We start from the raw sequence: 22964 nt of genomic DNA, 5'->3' as shown, positions 1-22964 counted from the left end.
AGGCGCTGTGTGTTTCGTTGTGAAAGCGAAACTACTTAGTTTGGCCTTCCAAAAGAAGACGATATCTGCTTCGTCATGCCTGGAGCTGATCTGTGCTGTTTGATGAGGAAATACTACAACTTTGCGCTGTGGATCACCTGATCGGCGGAGTCCAGCCCGGGGTCGTCACATGTGGTTGCTGCAAGCCTCCTTCGTCGAATCCGCCGGCTGCGCCATTCTCAAGCCCGCCGCCTCTGCTCACTCTAGCCCCCGGCCTCTGCTCACTCTAGGCCGCCGTGTGTGACGCTGTGTTTCATTTTGAAAGCGAAACTACTTTGTTTGGCTTTCCAAAAATGGACACGACTAGAAATCAGTGGTTAAGTTGTATTTACAACACTGTTCCAGAACACTTCAACCCAAATATTCAGATGTGTGCAGCACATTTTATGGAGGACTGTTTACTGATCAGTTCTTAAGGAGACATGCAAAACATGCAGTGTTGGGGTGCCTCCAGGACCAGGGTTGGGAACCACTGATATAGCCTACTTGATAATGTCAGATCGCACATCATTAAAACAACACTTACCATATTATCGAAGATATACTGTATATCGCACACCCCAGACTCGACTTGAGTGGAAAATGAAATCATCCGCGGTTGTGCATGCACTTGTTTGCACATGAGCAAAGGTATTTTTAGGAGTCTAACTTGCAAACGCCAGACCACTGATTCGTCAAACCTGCTTTCCTGCAGTCCGTGTTCTTTTGACTTCTGACTATTTTGTAGTAAGTAACGAATATGCTTCGGGGAAATGTATCGAAGTAAAAGTATACATTTTAATTAGGAAATGTAGTGGAGTAAAAGTAAAAGTTGGCTGAAATATAAAAACTCATGAAAAGTACAGATACTCCCAAAAAATACTTAAGTACCGTAACAAAGTATTATTACTTCGTTACATTAAACGACTGTTTAACACACCTGATCCAACTAATCAAGTCTTTCAGGCTTATTTGAAAACTACATGGTATGGGTGTTGAAACAGTGTCGGAACAAAACTCTGCAGGGCTCCGGCCCTCCAGGAATTGAGTTTGAAACCCCTGATCTAAGTGAACATCTAATCTATGTGCAAAACAACATCTAAATCACTGATTCAATGACAACGTCAGTGATTTTTACCCACAGAGATCCAAGTACTGATACTATTGTGTTTTTAGGAATAAAAACATATTTATGAACACTTTGTTTTGGGGTTGTAGTGGTTCTCACATGGTGCAAAACTGCAATGCTGAGATTTAATGTTGCAAAATTTCAGCACTGTTATAATTGAGTATCCAGGTACCTATGATTTTCCTTTCTAGAGTACTTTATCTGTGATTTACAGTTTTATTTTATTATCTGAGAGTTGTTGTTGAAAGTTATCGGATTTATATTAATTTATTGTTGGGTGTATTGGATCATATTTTGGGTTATAATTGGAAAAATGATAACAGAGAACAGTTGATTACACTTGAAATAAAATGTTTATTTCTAAAATATTTGGAGTTAAAAATAAAATAAAAATTACTTTAAATTTTGCATACATTAAAGGGGTCATCGGATGCCCATCTTCCACAAGTTGATATGATTCTTTAGGGTCTTAATGAAAAATCTATAACATACTTTGGTTAAAATGTCGAAATGGTAGTGTAAAACAACACCCTTTTTACCCTGTCAAAAACAGCTCTGTTCACAGTGACCCATTTTGGTGCATGTCCCTTTAAATGCTAATGAGCTCTTCTGTGGGGTGACAAGCCATTCTCATGACACTGTAAACTTTAGCCGCGAAACTTGCTAACTAGCACATTATTAGGAAAGAAAAAAAAAACTTAAATTCACTTCTTCTGTAGGTGAAGCTGGATCACGAGTGATCTGTGCAAATATAAACGCATTTAGGTAGATCGGGGGGCGCATTCCCTTCAAAAACAAAAGTAACGTTAATCCACTGTGTCTTCAGCAGCTCAGATGTCAGGAGTAAATGACGGCTGCTATGATTTAGCCGCGAAACTTGCTAACTAGCACATTATTAGGAAAGAAAAAAAAAAAATTAATTCACTTCTTCTGTAGGTGAAGCTGGATCACGAGTGATCTGTGCAAATATAAACGCATTTAGGTAGATCGGGGGGCGCATTTCCTTCAAAAACAAAAGTAACGTTAATCCACTGTGTCTTCAGCAGCTCAGATGTCAGGAGTAAATGACGGCTGCTATGATCGTTATTACATCCAACAACAAAACACCTCAAGTGCTTAGGAGATATTCTTGTCTACACCTGCTCTGGCGTCGAAACAATGGTGGACTGTGTACAGCTCACTCAGGGCAGGTCTAAGGTAAAACAATCAGGGTTAAAAAGGTTAGTTCACCCAAAAGATTAGCCTGTGACTCACCTTTACTCACCCTCGAGGCATCCTAGGTGTATATGACTTTCTTCTTTCAGACGAATCCAATCGGAATTAAAGGGGTCATATGATGCGATTTCAATTTTTCCTTTCTCTTTGGAGTGTTACAAGCTCTTGGTGCATAAAGATCATCTGTAAAGTTGCAAAGACTAAAGTCTCAAATCCAAAGAGATATTCTTTATAAAAGTTCAGAGTCAGCCACACCTTCCTAAAATGGCTCGTTCTAACACGCCCCCACATACCTACGTCACTATCTGGGAAGATTTGCATAACGCCACCCAAATGTTCACGGAAAGAAAGAAGCCGTAACTTTTATTCTCGCTGTAGTATTGTTGTTACCATGTAACAACATTGTTGTAGCCATGTCGTGAAGGCGCTGTGTGTTTCGTTGTGAAAGCGAAACTACTTAGTTTGGCCTTCCAAAAGAAGACGATATCTGCTTCGTCATGCCTGGAGCTGATCTGTGCTGTTTGATGAGGAAATACTACAACTTTGCGCTGTGGATCACCTGATCGGCGGAGTCCAGCCCGGGGTCGTCACATGTGGTTGCTGCAAGCCTCCTTCGTCGAATCCGCCGGCTGCGCCATTCTCAAGCCCGCCGCCTCTGCTCACTCTAGCCCCCGGCCTCTGCTCACTCTAGGCCGCCGTGTGTGACGCTGTGTTTCATTTTGTTATCATTGCAGTGGACGGGTGTTTCTGTTCAACAGTCCAAAACACGTCAAATAAAGTGCGCGCATCCATATTAAAACGTGCCTCACATGGCTCCGGGGCGTGAATAAAGGCTTCCTGTAGCGAATAAACCGTAATAAACACTTTTATCTCACTTCCGCTATCTGTCGTATGTGGAAGCTGCTCCAGAGGATGATGTATGAGTCACGCGTGCCTCTGAGATATGCTAGGCTCACGAGTTTGTTTACAGGAGAAAAAAAAAAGCTAAGTTTCCTTACTTTAGCAAAGAAAAACCAGTCTCCTCTTGGCTTTTATCGAAATTCTCTGAAATCCTCTGGCTTCTTTACAAATCCTCGGTTTGTAATTCTAATTCATGACTGGCGTTTTGTTTTGTTCTCCCTTTGCGTTCATCACTAATCACGCTACGACGACATCCTATGTCATCCGCTGGAACGGCTTCCGCTTTGACAGTTAGATGAAGTGAGAGAGAAGAGTTTATTAAATTTGAAATATGGATATTTTTCTTACAAAAACGCATGGATTCGCTACAGGAGGCCTTCATTCACCCCCCGGAGCCGTGTGAGGCACATTTTATTATGGATGCGTGCACTTTATTTGACGTCTTTTGGACTGTTGAACAAAAACACCTGTCCACTGCAATGATAACGCTTGGAATAGCCAGGACAGTTTTTAATATAACTCCGACTGGATTCGTCTGAAAGAAGAAAGTCATATACACCTAGGATTTTTGGGGGAACTAACCCTTTAATCAACAATCGTGGTAGCGGCCTGTGTTTGTGTGACGTCACACAGCCAAGAATCTGTGAACGGCTTAATCTGAGAAAGGGGTTATGATTTTTGGAGATTTAAAAAAACTACTGGGTGGAGTGGTTGTGTACACACACTGCCAAGACACATTTCAGTTCAAACAACATGTAAAAGTGAATTTTGCATCCGATGACCCCTTTAATAAAAGCTGTATAAAATATGCTGTATTAATGAAACACACCTGATTCAGGTCATCAGCTCATTAGTAGAGACTCCAAGACCTGAAATTGGTGTGTCAGAGAAAGGAGACATGCAAAATGTGCAGTGTTGGGGTGCCTCCAGGACCAGGGTTGGGAACCACTGGGCTATATCACCAAATCACACACAAGAGTGCACGCACGTGATTTATTATTCTATTCAAACTCAAAATTCCAGGCATTCTAAATTATAGACGGCAAAAATGATTCTGTATGCTTTTTATATTTATATAATTGAATATAGTTAACTTAATCTATATCACACAAAGAGTACCGTTTTTCTGCAGATATCAGCATGATAACACATTTAATAATCATTTTATACAAGTTCAGTAAAGCAGTAAGTGACTTACATTTTAAACATAATATTGCTTGTTTTTCCTCAATTTTGCCAACGAAAATAGTTCCAAACAAACCGCACTGTTTTGCGTCTCTGAGCAAATGACGTGGTGTTTACTTATTGAATGAATCAGCTTTTTGAATGAATTGGTTGAATCTCAATGACTCACTGATTAAAAGTCACTTGCTGTCACCTACTGGCGGTTTTAAATTCACATTTCGAATATTTTCTTCATGTTTTAAATTATTTCAAATATCAGATTTTATGTTAAAAACAAAACATTAGACCTATTTATGCATCTGTAACTGGAGTTTAAATGCATCCATGTCCCCTCTGAGATACATTAAACTGTATAAATACATCTAAATGCTATTTTTTTTATATTTATTTGCTTCTTTTCCATTTTGCGTTTACTTGTACTTTTACATTTAAGATTAAAAAAATACTTTTTGTACTTAAGTACAATAAATATCACATACTTTAAGACTTTTACTCAAGTAATATTCTAAATGGTGACTTCAACTTCTACCAAAGTCATTTTCTGGTAAGATATCTGTACTTTTACTTGAGTATGGCTTTCAGGTACTTTATACACCACTGGTGTTAAATTAGGGTTGAATCTAAACTCTGCAGGGCTCTGGCCCTCCAGGAATTGAGTTTGACACCCCTGACCTTCAGACTGGTCTGACTCGGGTTGCTATATCTTTTCTAACTGCTCCGGCTTACGGTTTTTGTAAACCAGCGTATCAAAACCACCTAAAATCCCATTGACTTTCATTGAAAACTTTTATACAATAAGATTTATGGTGTATTTAAGCTTTCTATTGCTATAGCAAAGCTTAACAACTCCCTACTGAAAAAACGGCTGCTTTGGCTGGTCTCTCAAGCTGGTTTTAAAGTGGTTTTGGCCACTTTTTTAGCAGGCCAGGCTGGTCTTAGCTATTTTTTAGCTGTTTTTTTTACTGAATCAACTGGTTTTAGCTGGATTAGCATAGAAACATGTTAACAACGTGCTAGTAACGTGGTAATCATGCTAGAAACATGTTAACAAAATGTTAGCAACTTGCTAATCATGCTAACAACATGTTAATCATCCTGGAAAATGTGCTAGTAACATGCTATTCATGCTAGAAACATGTTAACAACATGCTAGTAACGTGGTAATCATGCTAGAAACATGTTAACAAAATGTTAGCAACTTGCTAATCATGCTAACAACATGCTAATCATCCTAGAAAATGTGCTAGTAACATGCTATTCATGCTAGAAACATGCTAGCAACTTGTTAAACATGCTAGTAACTTGTTAACCATTCTAACAACATGCTAGTAACTTGCTAATCATGTTAGAAACATGCTAGAAACTTGTTAAACATGCTAGCATCATGTTAGTAAAATGCTAATCATGCTAGAATCATGCTAGTAAGATGCTAATCATACTGGAATCATGCTAGTAACTTGATAATAATGCTAACAACATGCTAGTAACATGATAATCATGTGAGAAACATGCTATTAACTTCCTAATCATGTTAACAAAATGTCAACACCATGCTAGTAACATGTTAATCATGTTAACAACATGCTAATCATGCTAAAAAAAAGGCTAACTCCATGCTAGTAACATGCTAATCATGCTAGAATCATGATAGCAACATGTTAGTAACTTGCTATTTATGCTAACAACATGCTAGTAACATTCTAATCATGTTAAAAACATGCTAGTAAGATGCTAATCATACTGGAATCATGCTAGTAACTTGATGATAATGCTAACAACATGCTAGTAACATGATAATCATGTGAGAAACATGCTATTAACTTCCTAATCATGTTAACAAAATGTCAACACCATGCTAGTAACATGTTAATCATGTTAACAACATGCTAATCATGCTAAAAAAAGGCTAACTCCATGCTAGTAACATGCTAATCATGCTAGAATCATGATAGCAACATGTTAGTAACTTGCTATTTATGCTAACAACATGCTAGTAACATTCTAATCATGTTAAAAACATGCTAGTAACTTGCTAATCATGCTTGCAACATGCTAATCATGTTGGAAACATGCTAATAACATGTTAATCATGCTAGAAACATGTTAACAACATGCTAGTCATGCTAGAAACAGCTTAGCAACCATCCCAGGTACCCTAGCAATATGTTTTATGCCTATCTGTTTTTCTGATAGACTGTATTGCCTTGGAAACATTCAAACTTTAAGCTTTAAAACTATTTTAACTTTCAAACTACTTCAAACTGAAAACTTTCAGACTGCAAGCTTTTCAAACTTTTTCTAGCTAGGCTTTTTCAAGCCAATTTAAAGTTTGTCTACAAACTTTTTAATCTAGTTGAATCATTATTGTCCTATTTATTCCTGTAAAGCTGCTTTGAAACAATCTGTATTGTATAAAGCGCTATATAAATAGGTGATTTGACTTCTTCTTCTGGTCTTATCCATGTGTAGCATCCAGAGGGCAGCAGTGGTTATCCTAGAGAAATACTACAAAGACTTCCCTGTCCATAACCCTGCGATGCTAACAGCTTCCAAGTCCCGCGCCGCCAAACACCTGGCAGGCCTTAAAGTGTATAACGTGGATGGTGAGTTCACAACCACTCGAGTATACAGGAATCATTTCCATTTGCTTAGAAATGTGTTTCTCCTCTCAAATGCTTTTCCAGTTCAGTCATTTTAACTCAGACCTCAGAGCTTTGTTGACTTTGACATGACTGCACCAGTCGTTCTGAAGTGATGTTGTGATAAATTCTTTGTGACCACTGACGATCATGCTGTTAACGTTTATCTTCTCTGGTTTTGTGTCCCTGCCTAAAAGTCTTTAAAATTAAAGCTTACCTTTTGGACAGTAAGTGGATCATTAAACTGTATTGTCCCTTTATTTGGGCCCTGAACACTTTGTTGCTGCACAGTAATCACTGATGAATAAGCACATGTTTTTTGGGCACCAAAGTGGAAGTTTTGTAAGAATTGTGTTCCTATATTTACATTTACATATTTATTTGTTTGTCTGCACCAGTGAAGTCACATATTTCCCTAAAAACTGCACAGAATGCATAATAGTTATTTCAGATCCCCCAGGTTTCAGACAAGCTATTGTAAGGAGTCACCAATAGCAGCTGATGCTTTAAAAGAGTGTGTACATACATGTCTGCACCTCTACAGCTGGATGTTTAGATGGACTTCACTTTGTGTGTGACTTTGTAACAGCTGCGTTTTTAAATTTCATACTCTGAGAGTCATGATTATAATTAAGTTAGTGTTCGTAATCTATGCATTTACCTTAGAACCAATTGAAATTTAGTAATCATCCTGGGTCACAAAAATGTTCCCAAAGTCACCTGTGTGTGTGTGTGTGTGTGTGTGTGTGTGTGTGTGTGTGTGTGTGTGTGTGTGTGAATCTGCACACAAAAATAAACAGTCACATACTTCAGAAGGAACCACATGTCAACTTATTCCGAATATGGTATACAATAATAACAACTCAGTTTCATATAAGAAACTGCATATTGCATAAACATCATGTAAGTGTCCACAATAAAGAAATTTTTCTTTTCAAAATCTAGTTCAAAACATTTTTATTCATGACTAAATTGTAATGTGGTGTAACCATTAAATAAAAAGTAGTAACGTTTTCATTATTATTTCAATATTGCCATATATGTTACGTATACAGCGATATATAATTTTTATATGTACACTCTCACATTTAATTGTTAATTACATATATACAATACCCATAGAAAATATACTCTACCGGTCAAAAGTTTGGGATCAGTAAGTCTTGTAATGTTTTTTAAAGAAGTCTCTTATGCTCCTCAAGGCTGTATTTATTTGATCAAAAATGCAGAAAAAAACCCGTAATCTTGCAAAATGTTATTACAATATAAAATAATGGTTTCTATTTTAATATCCTTTAAAATATCATTTATTTCTGTGATGCAAAGCCATTACTCCAGTATAAAGTGTCACATGATCTTTCATAAATCATTCTAATATGCTGATTTATTAATAGAATTATCAATGTTGGCAACAGTTGTGCTGCCAATATTTTTTTTTTGGAAACTGCAATACTTTTTTCAGGATTCTTTGATGAATAAAAAGTTAAAAAGAACAGCATTTATTCAAAATATAAATCTTTTCTAACAATATAAATCTTTGCTATCACTTCTTAACAATTTAACACATCCTTGCTGAATAAAAGTTTTAATTTCTTTCAAAAAAAGAAAGAATAAAAATGTACTGACCTCAAACTTTTGAACGGTAGTGTATATTGTTAGAAAATATTTCTATTTTAAATAAATGCTCTTCTTTTTAACTTTTTATTCATCAAAGAATCCTGAAAAAAAGTATCAGTGAATTGAAAAATATTGAGGTTCCAAAAAAATATTAAGCAGCCCAACAGTTTCCAGCACTGATAATAAATCAACATATTAGAATGATTTCTGAAGGATCGTGTGACACTGAAGACTGGAGTAATGATGCTGACAATTCAGCTTTGCATCACAGGAATAAATTAGATTTTAATGTATTTAAAAATAGAAAAACGTTATTTTACATCATAATAATATTTCACAATATTACATTTTTCCCTGTATTTTTTATCAAATAAATGCAGCCTTGATGAGCATAAGAAACGCTTGTAAAAAAACATAAAAAATCGTTCTGATCCCAAACTTTTGACCGGTAGTGTATGTATATGTACAGTATATGTATTAAAGCTGTCAAATGATTAATCGCCTTCCAAAATAAATTTGTTTACATAATAAATGTTTGTGTACTGTGTATATGTATTATGTATGTATAAATACACACACAGGCATGTATATATTGAAGCAAAATTTTATGTTTTTAGATTAAATATATATAATATAAATAATATGAATATAAATTTATACATGTAAATATTTTCAAACTATATACTGTATGTGTGTGTAGTTATATACATAATAAATATACACAGTACACACACAAATATTATGTAAACAAACTTTTATTTTGGATGTGATTAATCGCGATTAATCGTTTGACAGCACTAATATGTACATATATACATTTTTTTTGTTTTTTTTTGTACGCACTTGGATAAATATATCATTTTTGATGCAATTACTGTATAAGGAAAAAGCAGTGTCTTATATGTATAGTAGTTCTTAAACAATTGCCTGTTTTACATCTGAAATTTTACTGATAATCACCTGGAAAAAAGATAATTAAAGAATGGTGGCAAAGATTTTATATATGAGAAACCATTCCAGCATGGAATACGATTGGGGTTTGACTGAGGCAATCAAATATATGTGCTGAATAGTTTACCACTCTAGCGCGATCTGTTCTCGTTTGTGTGATTTTGGCTGCTGTGTTTTTAGATGCCCTCTCACACTGGTTTCCACGAACAAAGCAAAAACTTCATTTATTTTTGTGTGATTTCCAGCACATTTCAGTCCATAAACTTTCCACACTTCTTTTTGACTTTGATCTGTATGTCTTCCTGCCTGTCTTGTACTTGACCAGACACATTCCAACATGCCCACAAACAATTCCATTCTGTCCTGCATTGGAAATGGTTGGGTAGTTTGCAGGGTTGTTCATGGTAACAGGCATTAAGTGAATCTCCATCCTGGCATCTGATAAAGACCATACCATGCCAACAGTCAGCTGTCATAGAGGGTTTGTCAGCTCAGTTTTTGCAGTGAATCTGTGGGGTTTCTGGCCAATTGAGCATGGTTGAATTGGCATTGAGCAGTCGTTGATTGAGATCACTCTGATTGGCTGCCCGGCTTAGCAAACAAGTGCATGAGAAGAAAAACTAAAGTGATAAAAGCAAGCAAATAATGTCAGGAGGATGCACACAGAAGCACTTCTAATTTTATGTCATCTTTCCTGAGCATATAAATGTGCATATATTTTCATAACATGGCCGACTGGAATGAAGAAAGTGATCAACATGATTCTTATTCAAAATGGTATGCAAATGCTGCTTTGTTCAGGGTTTGTACATCTGCAGTCCTAGTTTCGCTTTCTCTTTTTGAATGACAAATACAGACTACTGCCACCTACTGATACAGACAGTTTTTTCCTCTCACACAGGTGCAAAATGTCTGTGGTGTGCCACACTAACTACCCAGATTCATTTAAATTTTTGTTGCATAAAATAAAATTCAAAGTTTTATAAGTTTTTAATCAAATCATGACCCCAAGAATAGATTTGAATTGAATCATGAGATTCCAAAAGATCTCCACCCATAATATGTTTTGGAAGAGAATGCTACCCAGAATCTCCTGCCCCCGCTGGTCCCGGCCAGCTCCAAATCTCCTGTATTTCCACTGGTTCTGTCCAGCTCAAAAAATCCTGAGTCTCCAGAGATCCTTCTACCACCTACTCCAAAGTCAGCCAGTCCATCAGCCACACCTACGCTGGTTCCCTCCACCTCTTTGGATCTTCCTTCATTTACTCCACCATGCTGCATGGATGCACCATGGTTCTTCTGGTCTCCAGCTTCGTCCTGGCAAAAGGATCCTCTGGACTCCACCTTAGCCCTCCGACCCTTCAGCTTCACCGGGCTCCGTCAGTCCTCACACTCTGCTGTGCTCCTCCTTTTCTTTAGTTCTACCTTGGTCCTCACTCCCACTGACTCTGCTCCAGCCTGCCAAGCCTGAGCTTGTTTCCATCTCTGTACTATGAGTCTGTAGTGCCGCCTCAGCCTTCCAGTATCACAGTATCACCCCAGGTTTCAGTGTCCTCAGCTCTGCCTGGGTCCCCAGCTCCATCGTCTCCGTCTCAATCCATTGTCCTTCTGGTTTCATCAGCCAAGTTACTACCATGGCTCCTGTTTCCTGGGTATTCCAGAGTGTTTGTTATTAAAGATTGTTCTGTTTGGATTCTCATTGTGCGCTTCTTTACACCCACCATGAACAATAATATTGTATACAAACATTAATTTTTGCTTTTGGATCTTAAGTATATATATATAAATATAATTATTTTTATTTTTTTAGCATGTCATTCAATTTCCGAGATGAATAGAGAAACAGATGAGTTCTGATCTTCATCACTCATTCACCATCCAGCCCACTATCAACACACATTGACAGCAGCACCTGGTAGACACAGATTCTGCTGCATATTAACCAGCTGCATATTTATTACATGCACAAAATATAATCTTTGAAGTTTCCATAGATGAATATGGGAACCGACTTTTAACACCTAGACACAAGAGAGACAGGATTTGAATACCTTAAAAATAGTGAGTAAGGTGAATGAATTTTGAAGGCGTAGTTCATCCCAAAATGAAATTTGTGTCATATTTATTCACCCTTATGTCATTCCAAATCCACATGACTTTCTTTCTTCTGTGGAATACAAAAGAAGTTCACTGGTAGCATTTTTTCATGCAGTTACAAAGCTTTCAAGCTTTAACAAGTAGTGTAAAGCAGTGTAAAGTAATCCATGCAACTCTTTTCTTGAAAGCAGTATAAAAGATGTGTGTGCGGAACAATCTGAAATCACGAATAAATAATTCATACCAGTTTTGTGAATCAAAAGAATCTCGAAAGCATCGAAACTTCAGAAAAAAAATTGATGAAGCATGTCAATGACTTGATGCCAGGCATGAAAGTTGGCCATATATTACAAACCAAAACATCTTTCCAGTCAGACCACTGCTGGATTGGTAAATGTCACTAAAGCACAGTCTCCACTTCTTTAATCTGCATTTATAAATACTGACACAAACCTAGTTACTCCGTATCAGTATTTCCAGAATCAGTGCGCTGAAAAAAAAGAAAGAAATTACCATGTCTTTTATTTAAAGTGCATTTTTATATTGTTCTAAAGATAGCACTAACGATATTGCTGCCTTTTGTAAAATTAGCAAATTCACACTGTTATTGTTTTGAACTGAACCAACACTAAACTGACTTGTTCTGAGTAATGACACTGTTATCTTTTAGAACTGCTTTACAGCAGTTTCCATAGTTGAGTTTCCATTCTGCTATTTTTCTTGTTCATCACTGTGAAACTGCTTTGACACAATCTGTCAATGTAAAAAGCGCTATCAAGGTGACTTGACTAAACGGTTTCAATGCATGTGTGTCCTGTCATGATCAGGTCCAGGAGGGAATAATGCAGCTGCTGGTATAGCCCAGTCTCAGTCTCGAGCAATGATTGCTGCTGCTGCCCGCCGCAGAGACAGCAGTCATAACGAACTCTACTACGAAGAGGCCGAGCATGAGAGACGTGTCCGCAAACGCAGGGCTAGGTGAGAGAACATTGGTGTGGAGATTTAGAAAGACATTTGGCAAATAATTTTACTTATAAGGAATAAATGATGAAACGATGGCGAGATAAGCTTATATATTTGCAATATGCTTTTTTAACAGTGATAGTGCCAGCTTATGATATTTAGCATGAATGAATCATGATAGAAATAGATTCTCAGCATGAAATGGGATCATTTCTAATAGTGATTAAATCAGACAAAAGATTGCATTACTCAGTCTCTAGTGCAGAGGTTCTCGTATGTGTGGTGACTCTGCTTTTTAAAGGGGTCATATGACGTTGCTAAAAAGAACATTATTTTGTGTATTTGGTGTAATGAAATGTTTATGCGGTTTAAGGTTAAAAAAACATTATTTTCCACATACTGTACATTATTGTTTCTCCTCTATGCCCCGCCTTTCTGAAACGCGTCGATTATTACAAAGCTCATCGGTCTGAAAAGCGAGGTGTGCTCTGATTGGCCAGCTATCCAGTGCGTTGTGATTGGCTGAATACCTAAAGCGTGTGACTACGCCCCTTTGTTATGTTACGTACTGTGATGCCGTGTCCCGGCGCGATGAGACAAAACCAATAAAACCCATTATAAATGAGGCATTTGTTGCATCCAGTGGGGACATAATTACTTATTATAATGGCTTATACAGTCTTTTACGCATTGCATTGCATTGTGCCGCGCCGCGTAAACATAAAACCATGTCTGCATTTGTGATCGGAGAAACGACAAACAACAAGCACTACTCTATACTGCTCAAAACTCACGTTTGAAACGTCAGTGGCAAATTCTTTAAATATGAAAATGTACTTACAGCCTGTGAGTCAGCATTATTTGTCAGCATCATAGACTGTGGTCAGCATGCGCTCCAAAGGGGAAATGGGATCTGAATTCACCGGAACACCGGCATTGTAGGCTACTCTCCCAGGAAACAGTCCTTGTCCTCCGTAAAATGCGTTGCACACATCTGAGTATTTGGTTTGAACTGTTCTGGAACAGTGTTGTAAATACAACTTAACCACTGATTTCTAGTTGTGTCCTTTTTTGGAAGGCCAAACAAAGTAGTTTCGCTTTCACAACGAAACACACAGCATCTCCACGATATGGCGGCGGCAACAATACTACAGCGAGAATCAAAGTTACGCCATCCTTCTTACTTTGCATATACATTTGGGCAGTGTTATGCAAATCTTCCCACATCGTGACGTAGACATGTGGGGGCGTGTTTAAACGAGGTGTTTTTGGAGGGTGTTGACGAGTCTTTACTTTGATAAAGAATATCTCTTTGGGTTTGAGACTTTAGTCTTTGCAACTTTAGGGATATTATCTATTCACGAACAGCTTGTAACACTCCAAAGAGAAAGGAAAACTTGAAATCGCATCATATGACCCCTTTAAAGAAGCAGAGAAATAAATTTTTGTCCCCCTGTTCAAAGCTGACGCACATGAGAATGTGAGTTTATGTAAGCACACAACATAACAGGAAGAAGATGGAGAAGAATAAACTGCACACAAACCTCAATCGTTCTCACATATATTGTCAATACTAGATTTAAAGGGATAATTCACCCAAAATAATTACTTTTAAAAGTCATTAATTACTCACCCTCATGTCGTTCCAAACCTGTAGAACCTCCATTCATATTCGGAACACAAATTAAGATATTTTTGATGAATTTCGAGAGCTCTCTGACCCTCCCATAGACAGCAAGGATACTATCACAGTCAAGGTCCAGAAACGTTGCAAGGACATCGTTAAAATAATCCATGTGACATCAGTGGCTCAACTGTAATTTTATGAAGCTACGATATTACTTTTTGTACGCAAAGAACACAAAAATAATGACTATTCAACAATTCTTCTCCTCCACGTCACCATATAGCGCCATTTTGGGGAGTATCCACTGAACGTAAACAACGTTTGCTGTTCTGTGTCAGCTGCACCATGCGGATACATTGTCTACGTTGTTTACGCTTTGATCTGAATGAAAACAATGTGTCCTCATGGCGCAGCTGACACAGAACAGCATATGTTGTTTACATTCAGTGGATACTCTCTAAAATGGCGCCAGAATGACCCGGAGGAGACAAATTGTTGAATAAAGTCATTATTTTTTATTTCTTTGTGCACAAAAAGTATTCTCGTAGCATTATAAAATTACAGTTGAACCCCTGATGTCACATGGGCTATTTTAATGATGTCCTTGCCACGTTTCTGGACCTTGACCGTGGTAGTATCCTTGCTGTCTATGGGAGGGTCAGAGATCTCTCGGAATTCACCAAAAATATCTTAATTTGTGTTCCGAAGATGAACGGCGGTCTTACGGGTTTGGAATGACATGAGGGTGAGTAATTAATGACAGAATTTTGATTTTTAGGTGAACTATCCCTTTAAATGTGAACATGATTTGAGAACTACACTAAAAATTTGATGTAGGATTTACTTTGAAACCATTTTAATTCAGAAATAGTCCATTTCACAAATAATTGCATAGAAACAACTTTGACAGTTTTTACAGTGTACTTGGTGTAAGTCTACTGCATTCCCCAGTTTACAATGCCTCACACTTTGGGAGTCACTGCTCTAGACAACAACAGATTGTGAAACTGAACTTGAGAAACTTGAGACTGTGTGACGACACCCATTTCTTTTTCAGGCTGGTGGTGGCAGTGGAGGAGGCATTTACACACATTCGTCACATGCAAGAGGAGGAGCAGAAGAAGGCACCTGGTGACGTGATGGACCCACGTGAAGCGGCTCAAGCCATCTTCCCTTCCATGGCCCGAGCACTGCAGAAATACCTCCGCACCACCAGACAACAGCACCTCCACAGCATGGAGAGCATACAGCAGCACTTAGCCTTCTGCATCACAAACAACATGACACCTAAGGTGAGGCCACTGACAGTGACAATCCCAGTCAGGTGGTTTTTATCACAAAATAATCCCAGACAGGGTGTTCATGAATAATCTTGAAGGGATTCATTTTACAGTAAAGACTGGCAGCATATGGAGATAGGATGGCAGCCAGGCATGTCTGAATCAATCCAATGATCATGTCATATACTGTTGGCTGAGATGCTTTCATCTGATCGATTTTTGAAGGCAGCATTAATGTATCCTTCGCTGCCTTTGATATCCCACAATCCCGTACGTTCCATTCCGTGACAGTTGAGCTTAAAAATAAAGATGGTGCCCAAGAGTTGTCACCAAGCCTATACTGTTTTGTTGTAAATCATTAAACTATAATGCTGCCTCTAAAATCTGAGGCACCTTCATGTGCAAACACTGTCTGCAAAGTCGATGTCTGATAGGGCAGCAAGGGAACAAGTCAACTTTCTAAGCTTCTAGATGCAGCTATAGACATAAAGTGTATTTAAATATTATTATGCGAGTGCTACGAGAGACACAAAACTATAAAAATATACAGTTTTGCTCTCAGTAGTATGCCATGATTGAGCAGAATCTAGGATGCCGTATGTATGGATCAAGACTGATACAATATGCCAGGTTTCAGAACAAGTCAGTGGAACTTTTAAGGCCCGTTCACACCAAGGACAATAACGATAAAAATATAGTTCTAAAATCGTTCTCAATATTAAAGAATAGCAGAGTCCACACCACAGCTATAGCGATAAAGGCACAGAGAAATTATATCGTTGGAATCACTTTCAGAATGATTTTTTCCAGCTGATGAATGATACAAACATTGACACCCAATCAGAATCCATCCTGCTACAATGAGCTCAATAATTTAAAGCGGCAGATGAGTGTGCACTTAGAATAAACAGAAAATATCGTCCACTGGTGTGAACGCTAATATCTTTACAGTTATCGTTCTTGGTGTGAACGGGGCTTTAGTGGAGTCAAATATATGATTGTTTAAGCTCTCATCGACTTGAGTCGAATGTTATTTGACTGTAATGATGAAGTGTTCTTGTTTTTCAGGCATTTCTGGAGAGTTATCTGACCACAGGCCCTACACTGCAGTATGGAAAGGACCGCTGGCTTGCCAGGCAGTGGACCCTTATCAGCGAAGCCTCAGTTACCAGTGGTCTGAAAGATGGGGCCGTTTTTCTGCTCAAATGCATTGACTTTAGCCTAGTAGTCATTACCAAAAAGATACCTTATATTCAGCTTGCTGAAGAATTCATCGACCCAAAGTCACACAAGTTTGTGCTTCGACTGCAGTCTGAGACTTCAGTTTAGAGGGTTTTTTTTTCTCGTTTATTTTGTTTTCAGCAAAAACTGATTTTCTTCTGGGATGTATTTTTATTTGACTTTCAAGTAATATATATGTATATCAAATATTTCAATATATTGCTTTTTCTTTTATGGGTTTGTTTTGTTCGTGCTTATGCATGTTCATCGGCATTAACACGTTTGCAGTCAAACCAAACAAAATCAGATCAGATAAAACTTATGGAGGTTGGGTATAATTACTGAAGACTACATATATAATGTTTGTAAAATACAGAAACGGTAAAGGATGGAGGATAGTGGGTGCAGTCAAATACTTTTTCAGTGGACCACAGAGAGATGGATGGACTCAAATGGGCACATTTTCTCTGTCTCGCTACTCTATATAAAAACACTCTGGGAATATGATCTGCAGACTTTCTGCAAGATCCACAATAGTGCAGTTGGAGCTGCACAGATGAGACTTTGAGAAACATTGGCCAATTACTGTATCGTTATAGCAACAGGTTTTCCCATCATAAGGTTCACAAGCACATCATCTCAGCCAAATGACCTACTACTGTAAATGCACATCAAAAATTTCCAATGCACATTTTTTAACAAACTTGTTTTTGCTGATAGGACATGTCTTTGTTTATATACTGTATATGCACATTGTATACCAATGGGAGATATTGGTGTGTGTGTGTGTGTGTGTGTGTGTGAGAGAGAGAGAGATAGAGACATTGGCAATCAATACAATGATCCACTTAACACATTTTGTTCAAATTTCTTGATCAGATCTAATGTTTTAATAATTTCTCTCATTGGTAAATTTTGGACTTGTAAAGACTGTATAGTTTTGGATTATTAAGCATGAGAGGTGGAAAAAAAATCTGTTCTCAAGCATTAAGGCAAACATTCAAACCAGACACATTTTATAGCACACTACAACATTACACGTTGAAAAGTTAAAATTATGCAAAAAGTATGTTATAATTTAGATTTAAAGTTTATCACTGACTTTAAATCTAAATTATAACATCCTTTTTGCATAATTTTAACTCCCACTCATAATGTGACTGTGCCTCTGCTTTTACCCAGTGTGTGTATGTATGTGTGTGTTAAGTCATTCACAATTTACAACTCACACCTCACTTGCCGAAGGCTGCTGTTTGTATGCCTGATTTTGTTATAACAAATGCTTCAAAGCTCATATCATACATTTGAATAAAACAGACATTTTTAATAACACTGAAATTCATCTGTAACCTTTCTTACTGCCAAGTATGTACTTGTTGAGGTTGTTGAACTGTAGGCATGTTATACAACTGTACTCTGATCTTTTGTTCTGAATTAGCTCTTAAGCTCATTGTTCATATAGGCCAGATTATAAATATTCATTCCTTCTGATTGCAAATAATGAAAGGGTAAACAAATCAGCAATGTCACGCTCTTAAGTTTAGAGTGTACTTTTAACCCTCCCTGTGAGACACTGTGCTGTATGTGCAAATACATGCCGTGGCAGTAAATCACTCAAGAAGCTTTTCTGTGATTCAGTGCAAAGGTGAAACTGCAGTTTTAAACTTGCCACACTGGATTTTCACCTCAGCTTTGCAAGAGATTGGCTGCCCTCATAGGTCACATCAGTCATCTGATTGGTCTAATTCATATGGGCAAGTCATATGGGTATGAGTCATATGGGCGGCATCTGGATTATGTCATAAATCTCGTTGGAAAGAGCATCCATATGAAGGTGAGGGTAACTGAGGCTGAGGGGGAGTGTTCTGCATTCCAGTTTAATCACTTAGTCTGGTGGTGCACATATAGTGTCTACTGAATTAAATTACTTTGCGGCTCCATCTGTAGATGTTCCTCAATACTGCTGAGCTAATGATGTTAGATGTGAAAGGTTCTAAAATCATTATGAGAAAGTTCATAAGAAACCCAAACACATTCACATGCAGTAGCTATCTACACTATAGTACACAATATATATATATTTATATATATATATATATATTATTACGTTGAAAACAGCTGAGTAGAATTTTTTCAGGTTTCATTGATGAATAGAAAGTTCAGAAGAACAGCATTTATCTGAAATAGAACTCGTTTGTAACATTATAAAAGTCTTTATCATAACTTTTTTATCAATTTAAAACATCCTTGCTAAATAAAAGTATTAATTTCTAAAAAATAAATTATTATTATTATTATTATACTGACTCCAAGCTTTTGAATGGTATAGTGTATAATGTTACAAAAGCTTTTTATTTCAGATAAATGCTGATCTTTGGATCTTTCTATTCATTAAAGACTCCTGGAAAATAAATGTGCTCAACTGTTTTAAATATTGATAATAATTATTATTATTATTGTTTATTGAACAGCAAATCAGCATATTAGAATAATTTCTGAAGGATCATGTGACACTGAAGACTGGAGATTACTGATTAGATGCTGAAAATTCAGCTTTGATCACAGCAATCAATTATATTTGAAAATATATTGAAATAGAAAGCAGTTATTTTAAATAGTAAAAATATTTCACAATATTACTTTGCTGTACTTTGGATCAAATAAATGCAGGCTTGGTGAGCAGAAGAGACTTCTTTAAAAAAATATCTTACTGTTCAAACACTTTTGACTGGTAGTTTAAATAGAGACAGTCCATAGACTTCTGATATTTTTTTATACACAGCTAGTTATAAATACTATAACCTAATCCAAACAGAAAACTTCATGTATTTTTATGTAGTGTTTTTACAAATTAGGGTATTGCTAGATGCCACCAAAAGGACATTTAATCAGATTTAGCTCACTTCTACAAATTTGTCCCCCAAACATGATTAAATATAGGTACATGTAGCAATGTTAATACAAACATTATATAACTGAACAGTATTTTGTGTTCTTTATTGAACATGTTGATACATCTTAAATGTCCCATAAAATTCACAAGTTATACTACAGAACACCCTATTTCTTGTAGCCATGTACAGTTCCAAATGAATAAGCAGCACCAGAATTATAATATGTCATTATCTGTTTTTACGTTTTGCATTATCAAATGTCTCTTGCTGGCAATGCAGACAGTTCTATAATAAATCGAGTCAACTCTGTAATTAATAAACCATCAGTCTCATAAACAGAATCAATACAATCTGCAGTGGTTATAGTTTTTCTATATACCACTTAATCATCATCATCATCATTATCACCATAATGGTCTTCATCACTACTATCATCATCGATATCATCGTCGTCGTCGTCATCATCATCATCATCATCCTCAGTGTTGACCTTTCCAGAGAGAACATCCTCTATCCAGTCCTCCAGCTCCTCCGCTGATGGTAAAGCTTCATCATTAGGCATGTTCAACCACACACTGTCAGCCTGGTCAACACACACACACACACACACAAGTAAAAGATGAAAAGAACACAGAATATATAGGCTTTGCACCTTATTTTGCCACGTAGTAGTAAGCTGTTTTCTGTGAATGTGTGAGACTTCTGATTCAGTAGGTAAATAAATAGAAGAGTAAAAAAGTGCTGTAAACTTAAAATATTTGTGCTACAAATCAGTTTGTTTATAATTATCTAATCGGATATATTTAATCATCCAATTATCCAAGTGGATGCTGCACACTGGTGGTGGTTGAGGAGAGACCCCCCTCCACATGATTGTAAAGCGCTTTGGGTGTACAACAATACACAATAAAAGCATTATATAAATGCATCATTCATTCATTCATTCAATTATCATAATACTTTAACATGCTAAGAAACACCAGTATGCAATATCAAGCAGCATAACAGACTGTTTTTTACATAAAATAACTAGAAGCGAATGAGGAATGTCTACTTTTCAAATTCAAATTCGACTTTTTTATTAAACTGACTTAAAAAAAATTATAACCCTTTAAGAAAAAAATAGAAAATGATCTTTTAAGATAATTCATTAATGCATTCATTTATTTATTCGTTCATTAGTAAATACACACAGTAAAAAATTGCTTGAATAATGAAGCATATGGTTTTTAAATTTGTGCTGCAATGTTATATTATTTTCTGTATATTATACAGAAATTAATATAATATAATTATTATTTTCTGTATATGTTATGTACTATTATATAGTTCTGTATATTATTTTATTGTAAAAGTAAAATATTTCAGCAGTTGTTACACCTGTACTATGTTTTAGATTGATAATGTTTTTTATTTAATATTTTGTATTAAGGGAATTTTATGATAATAAATAATTTTATGGAATAGTGATCCATTTATTACCTTTGTTTGTTAGGTTTTTGAGCACATAGACCTGAAAATTAAATTTCCAACTTAAACTGTAGTAAATTGTGAATGCTTTGGAGCACAGTCTTACGTTTTGTCTCTTTTTAAAGAAGACACTTGGAAGACACTTTTAGTGAAAAAGCTATATGTTTATTATGAAAAATGAACAAAAATACTATTTTAAAATTTTATTTCAAATATATATTTTCCAAAACATGTTTTACTCTAAAACGGCAAGAAAAGCCATAAATCTAAACAAGTTGTGTTCCAAATCTGAGGTTGATATCTCAAAAAATTTACTTTCAGTAAGATTTTGTTTGGAAAAGGCATAACAAAGCTGTGGCCATAATTCATGTAAAACATGCACTAATTATAACACATAATTGATCACACTTTGTTAAAAATGTCCTAAAAACACTCAAGTTTGCTGAATGATATTAAAAATTACTGTCCTCATATCATGTGAACATTTTCAAAATTGCTACTTATTGATGATTGCATTACATTTTCTCTACTTTTTGCTGATTCTCACTAGGTGTCATGTGGCGCTTTTTCACTGCGTGGTATGACTCGACTCGGCTCGGCACAGCTCAGTACGGCACGGCACAGTTTGGCTCGGCACGGTTTGCTTTTCCACTGCAGTTCAGTACCGCTTTAGAGTGGGCGGGATTATTCACATGTCGTTATAGTTGCGCCGCCTCTACTACCACGACTCATAAAAAAACAGTTTCCTTCCGCGTAGCCCCATCAAGCTCTCGCTGGATCCGCTCCTCTGCTATCAACGAGAGGAACGTCTGTTCTTCCGCAACAGACAACAAAACGTTTTGGTTATTAAAAAAAGGTGCGCTCATTCAAAACAGTTGCATTCGATCCTTCGCTGGCTGTGCTGAATGCTGATTTAAATCTAGCGGTTCTTTTGTGTTTGTGTCGCAAGTTCAGTGACGCAGGTAGTGACGATTCTCTCCGGCCAATCCGTGATCAGCAGAGTTTACACGTCACGTTTTGGTAATGGTACGGTTCAATTGGAACCCCAACCGAGCTTGTACTAAAAAAAGTACCAGGTACCAGGTACTGTACCCAGTAGAAAACCCCCAAAAAGTGAGCCGTACCGTGCCGTACCATGCAGTGGAAAAGCACCAATGGTAGATCAGGTTTTGGTCAGAGTTTGAGTTGGACTCCTGAGTCCTGAGTTTGGAGTTTCCTGTTCTGTTTCCTTTGTTTGTTTTAGTTACCATTGATGTTTGATTAATTCATCAGACTTGTTTCTCATTGGTTTCACTGGTTTGTTCGTTTATATTTAGCCTGTTTTCTGTCAGTCTTTGTGCCATTTTTGTTCGCATTTTGCTGGTTAGTCTGTTCAAGTGTTTTGATATTTGAGAATCCTGAGTAACTTTGTTATTTTTGAGTGTTTGAATAAATTGAGACAGCTGCAATTAGATCCTGCTACAACCATGCCGTGACAGAAAGATGGAAACAGAGTTTTTTGGACATTGCTCATCTCACTCGTAATGATGATGACAGACTCTGTGTGCAGGGGCAGGAGTCAGCATTCAGATAAAGAGATGCCTGCCTGGAAATGCTCCTCAAGAGACGTTTGTGGAATATGTGAACTGGGTCCTTCTCCAATGTGGATCCCCCTTCACCATCAGCAAGAGAGTGGAAGATATTTACCCACCAGCAAATCATTGATACCTCTGTGGAAATTTTTAAAAAAGCCCATCGCAAACCCAGAGCCAGAGCTGA

General features: G+C 36.9%; 2 protein-coding genes across 3 annotated transcripts in view; one reads left to right on the top strand and one right to left on the bottom strand.

Moving 5' to 3' along the window:
* Window positions 1–16999, top strand: part of LOC107588836 (vang-like protein 1) — a 98678-nt gene extending 81679 nt beyond the window's left edge. For both annotated transcript variants that reach the window (XM_016277065.1, XM_016277066.1), the window contains 4 exons: window positions 6917–7050; window positions 12579–12729; window positions 15399–15633; window positions 16690–16999. In XM_016277065.1, the coding sequence (XP_016132551.1) occupies window positions 6917–7050; window positions 12579–12729; window positions 15399–15633; window positions 16690–16950 (781 nt within the window). In that variant the 3' untranslated portion in view covers window positions 16951–16999. The remainder of the gene's footprint in view (window positions 1–6916; window positions 7051–12578; window positions 12730–15398; window positions 15634–16689) is intronic.
* Window positions 17000–19823: 2824 nt separating this feature from the next.
* LOC107588861 (calsequestrin-2-like) overlaps window positions 19824–22964 on the bottom strand; it is an 8707-nt gene continuing 5566 nt past the window's right edge. Inside the window, exon 7 of the mRNA XM_016277101.1 lies at window positions 19824–20319. Coding sequence (XP_016132587.1) covers window positions 20119–20319 — 201 coding nt within the window. The 3' untranslated portion in view covers window positions 19824–20118. The remainder of the gene's footprint in view (window positions 20320–22964) is intronic.

Source organism: Sinocyclocheilus grahami, unplaced genomic scaffold (assembly GCF_001515645.1).
Source record: "Sinocyclocheilus grahami isolate Dianchi unplaced genomic scaffold, SAMN03320097.WGS_v1.1 scaffold108.1, whole genome shotgun sequence".
Classification (NCBI taxonomy): domain Eukaryota; kingdom Metazoa; phylum Chordata; class Actinopteri; order Cypriniformes; family Cyprinidae; genus Sinocyclocheilus; species Sinocyclocheilus grahami.
This window is presented reverse-complemented; position numbering and strand designations above follow the sequence as displayed.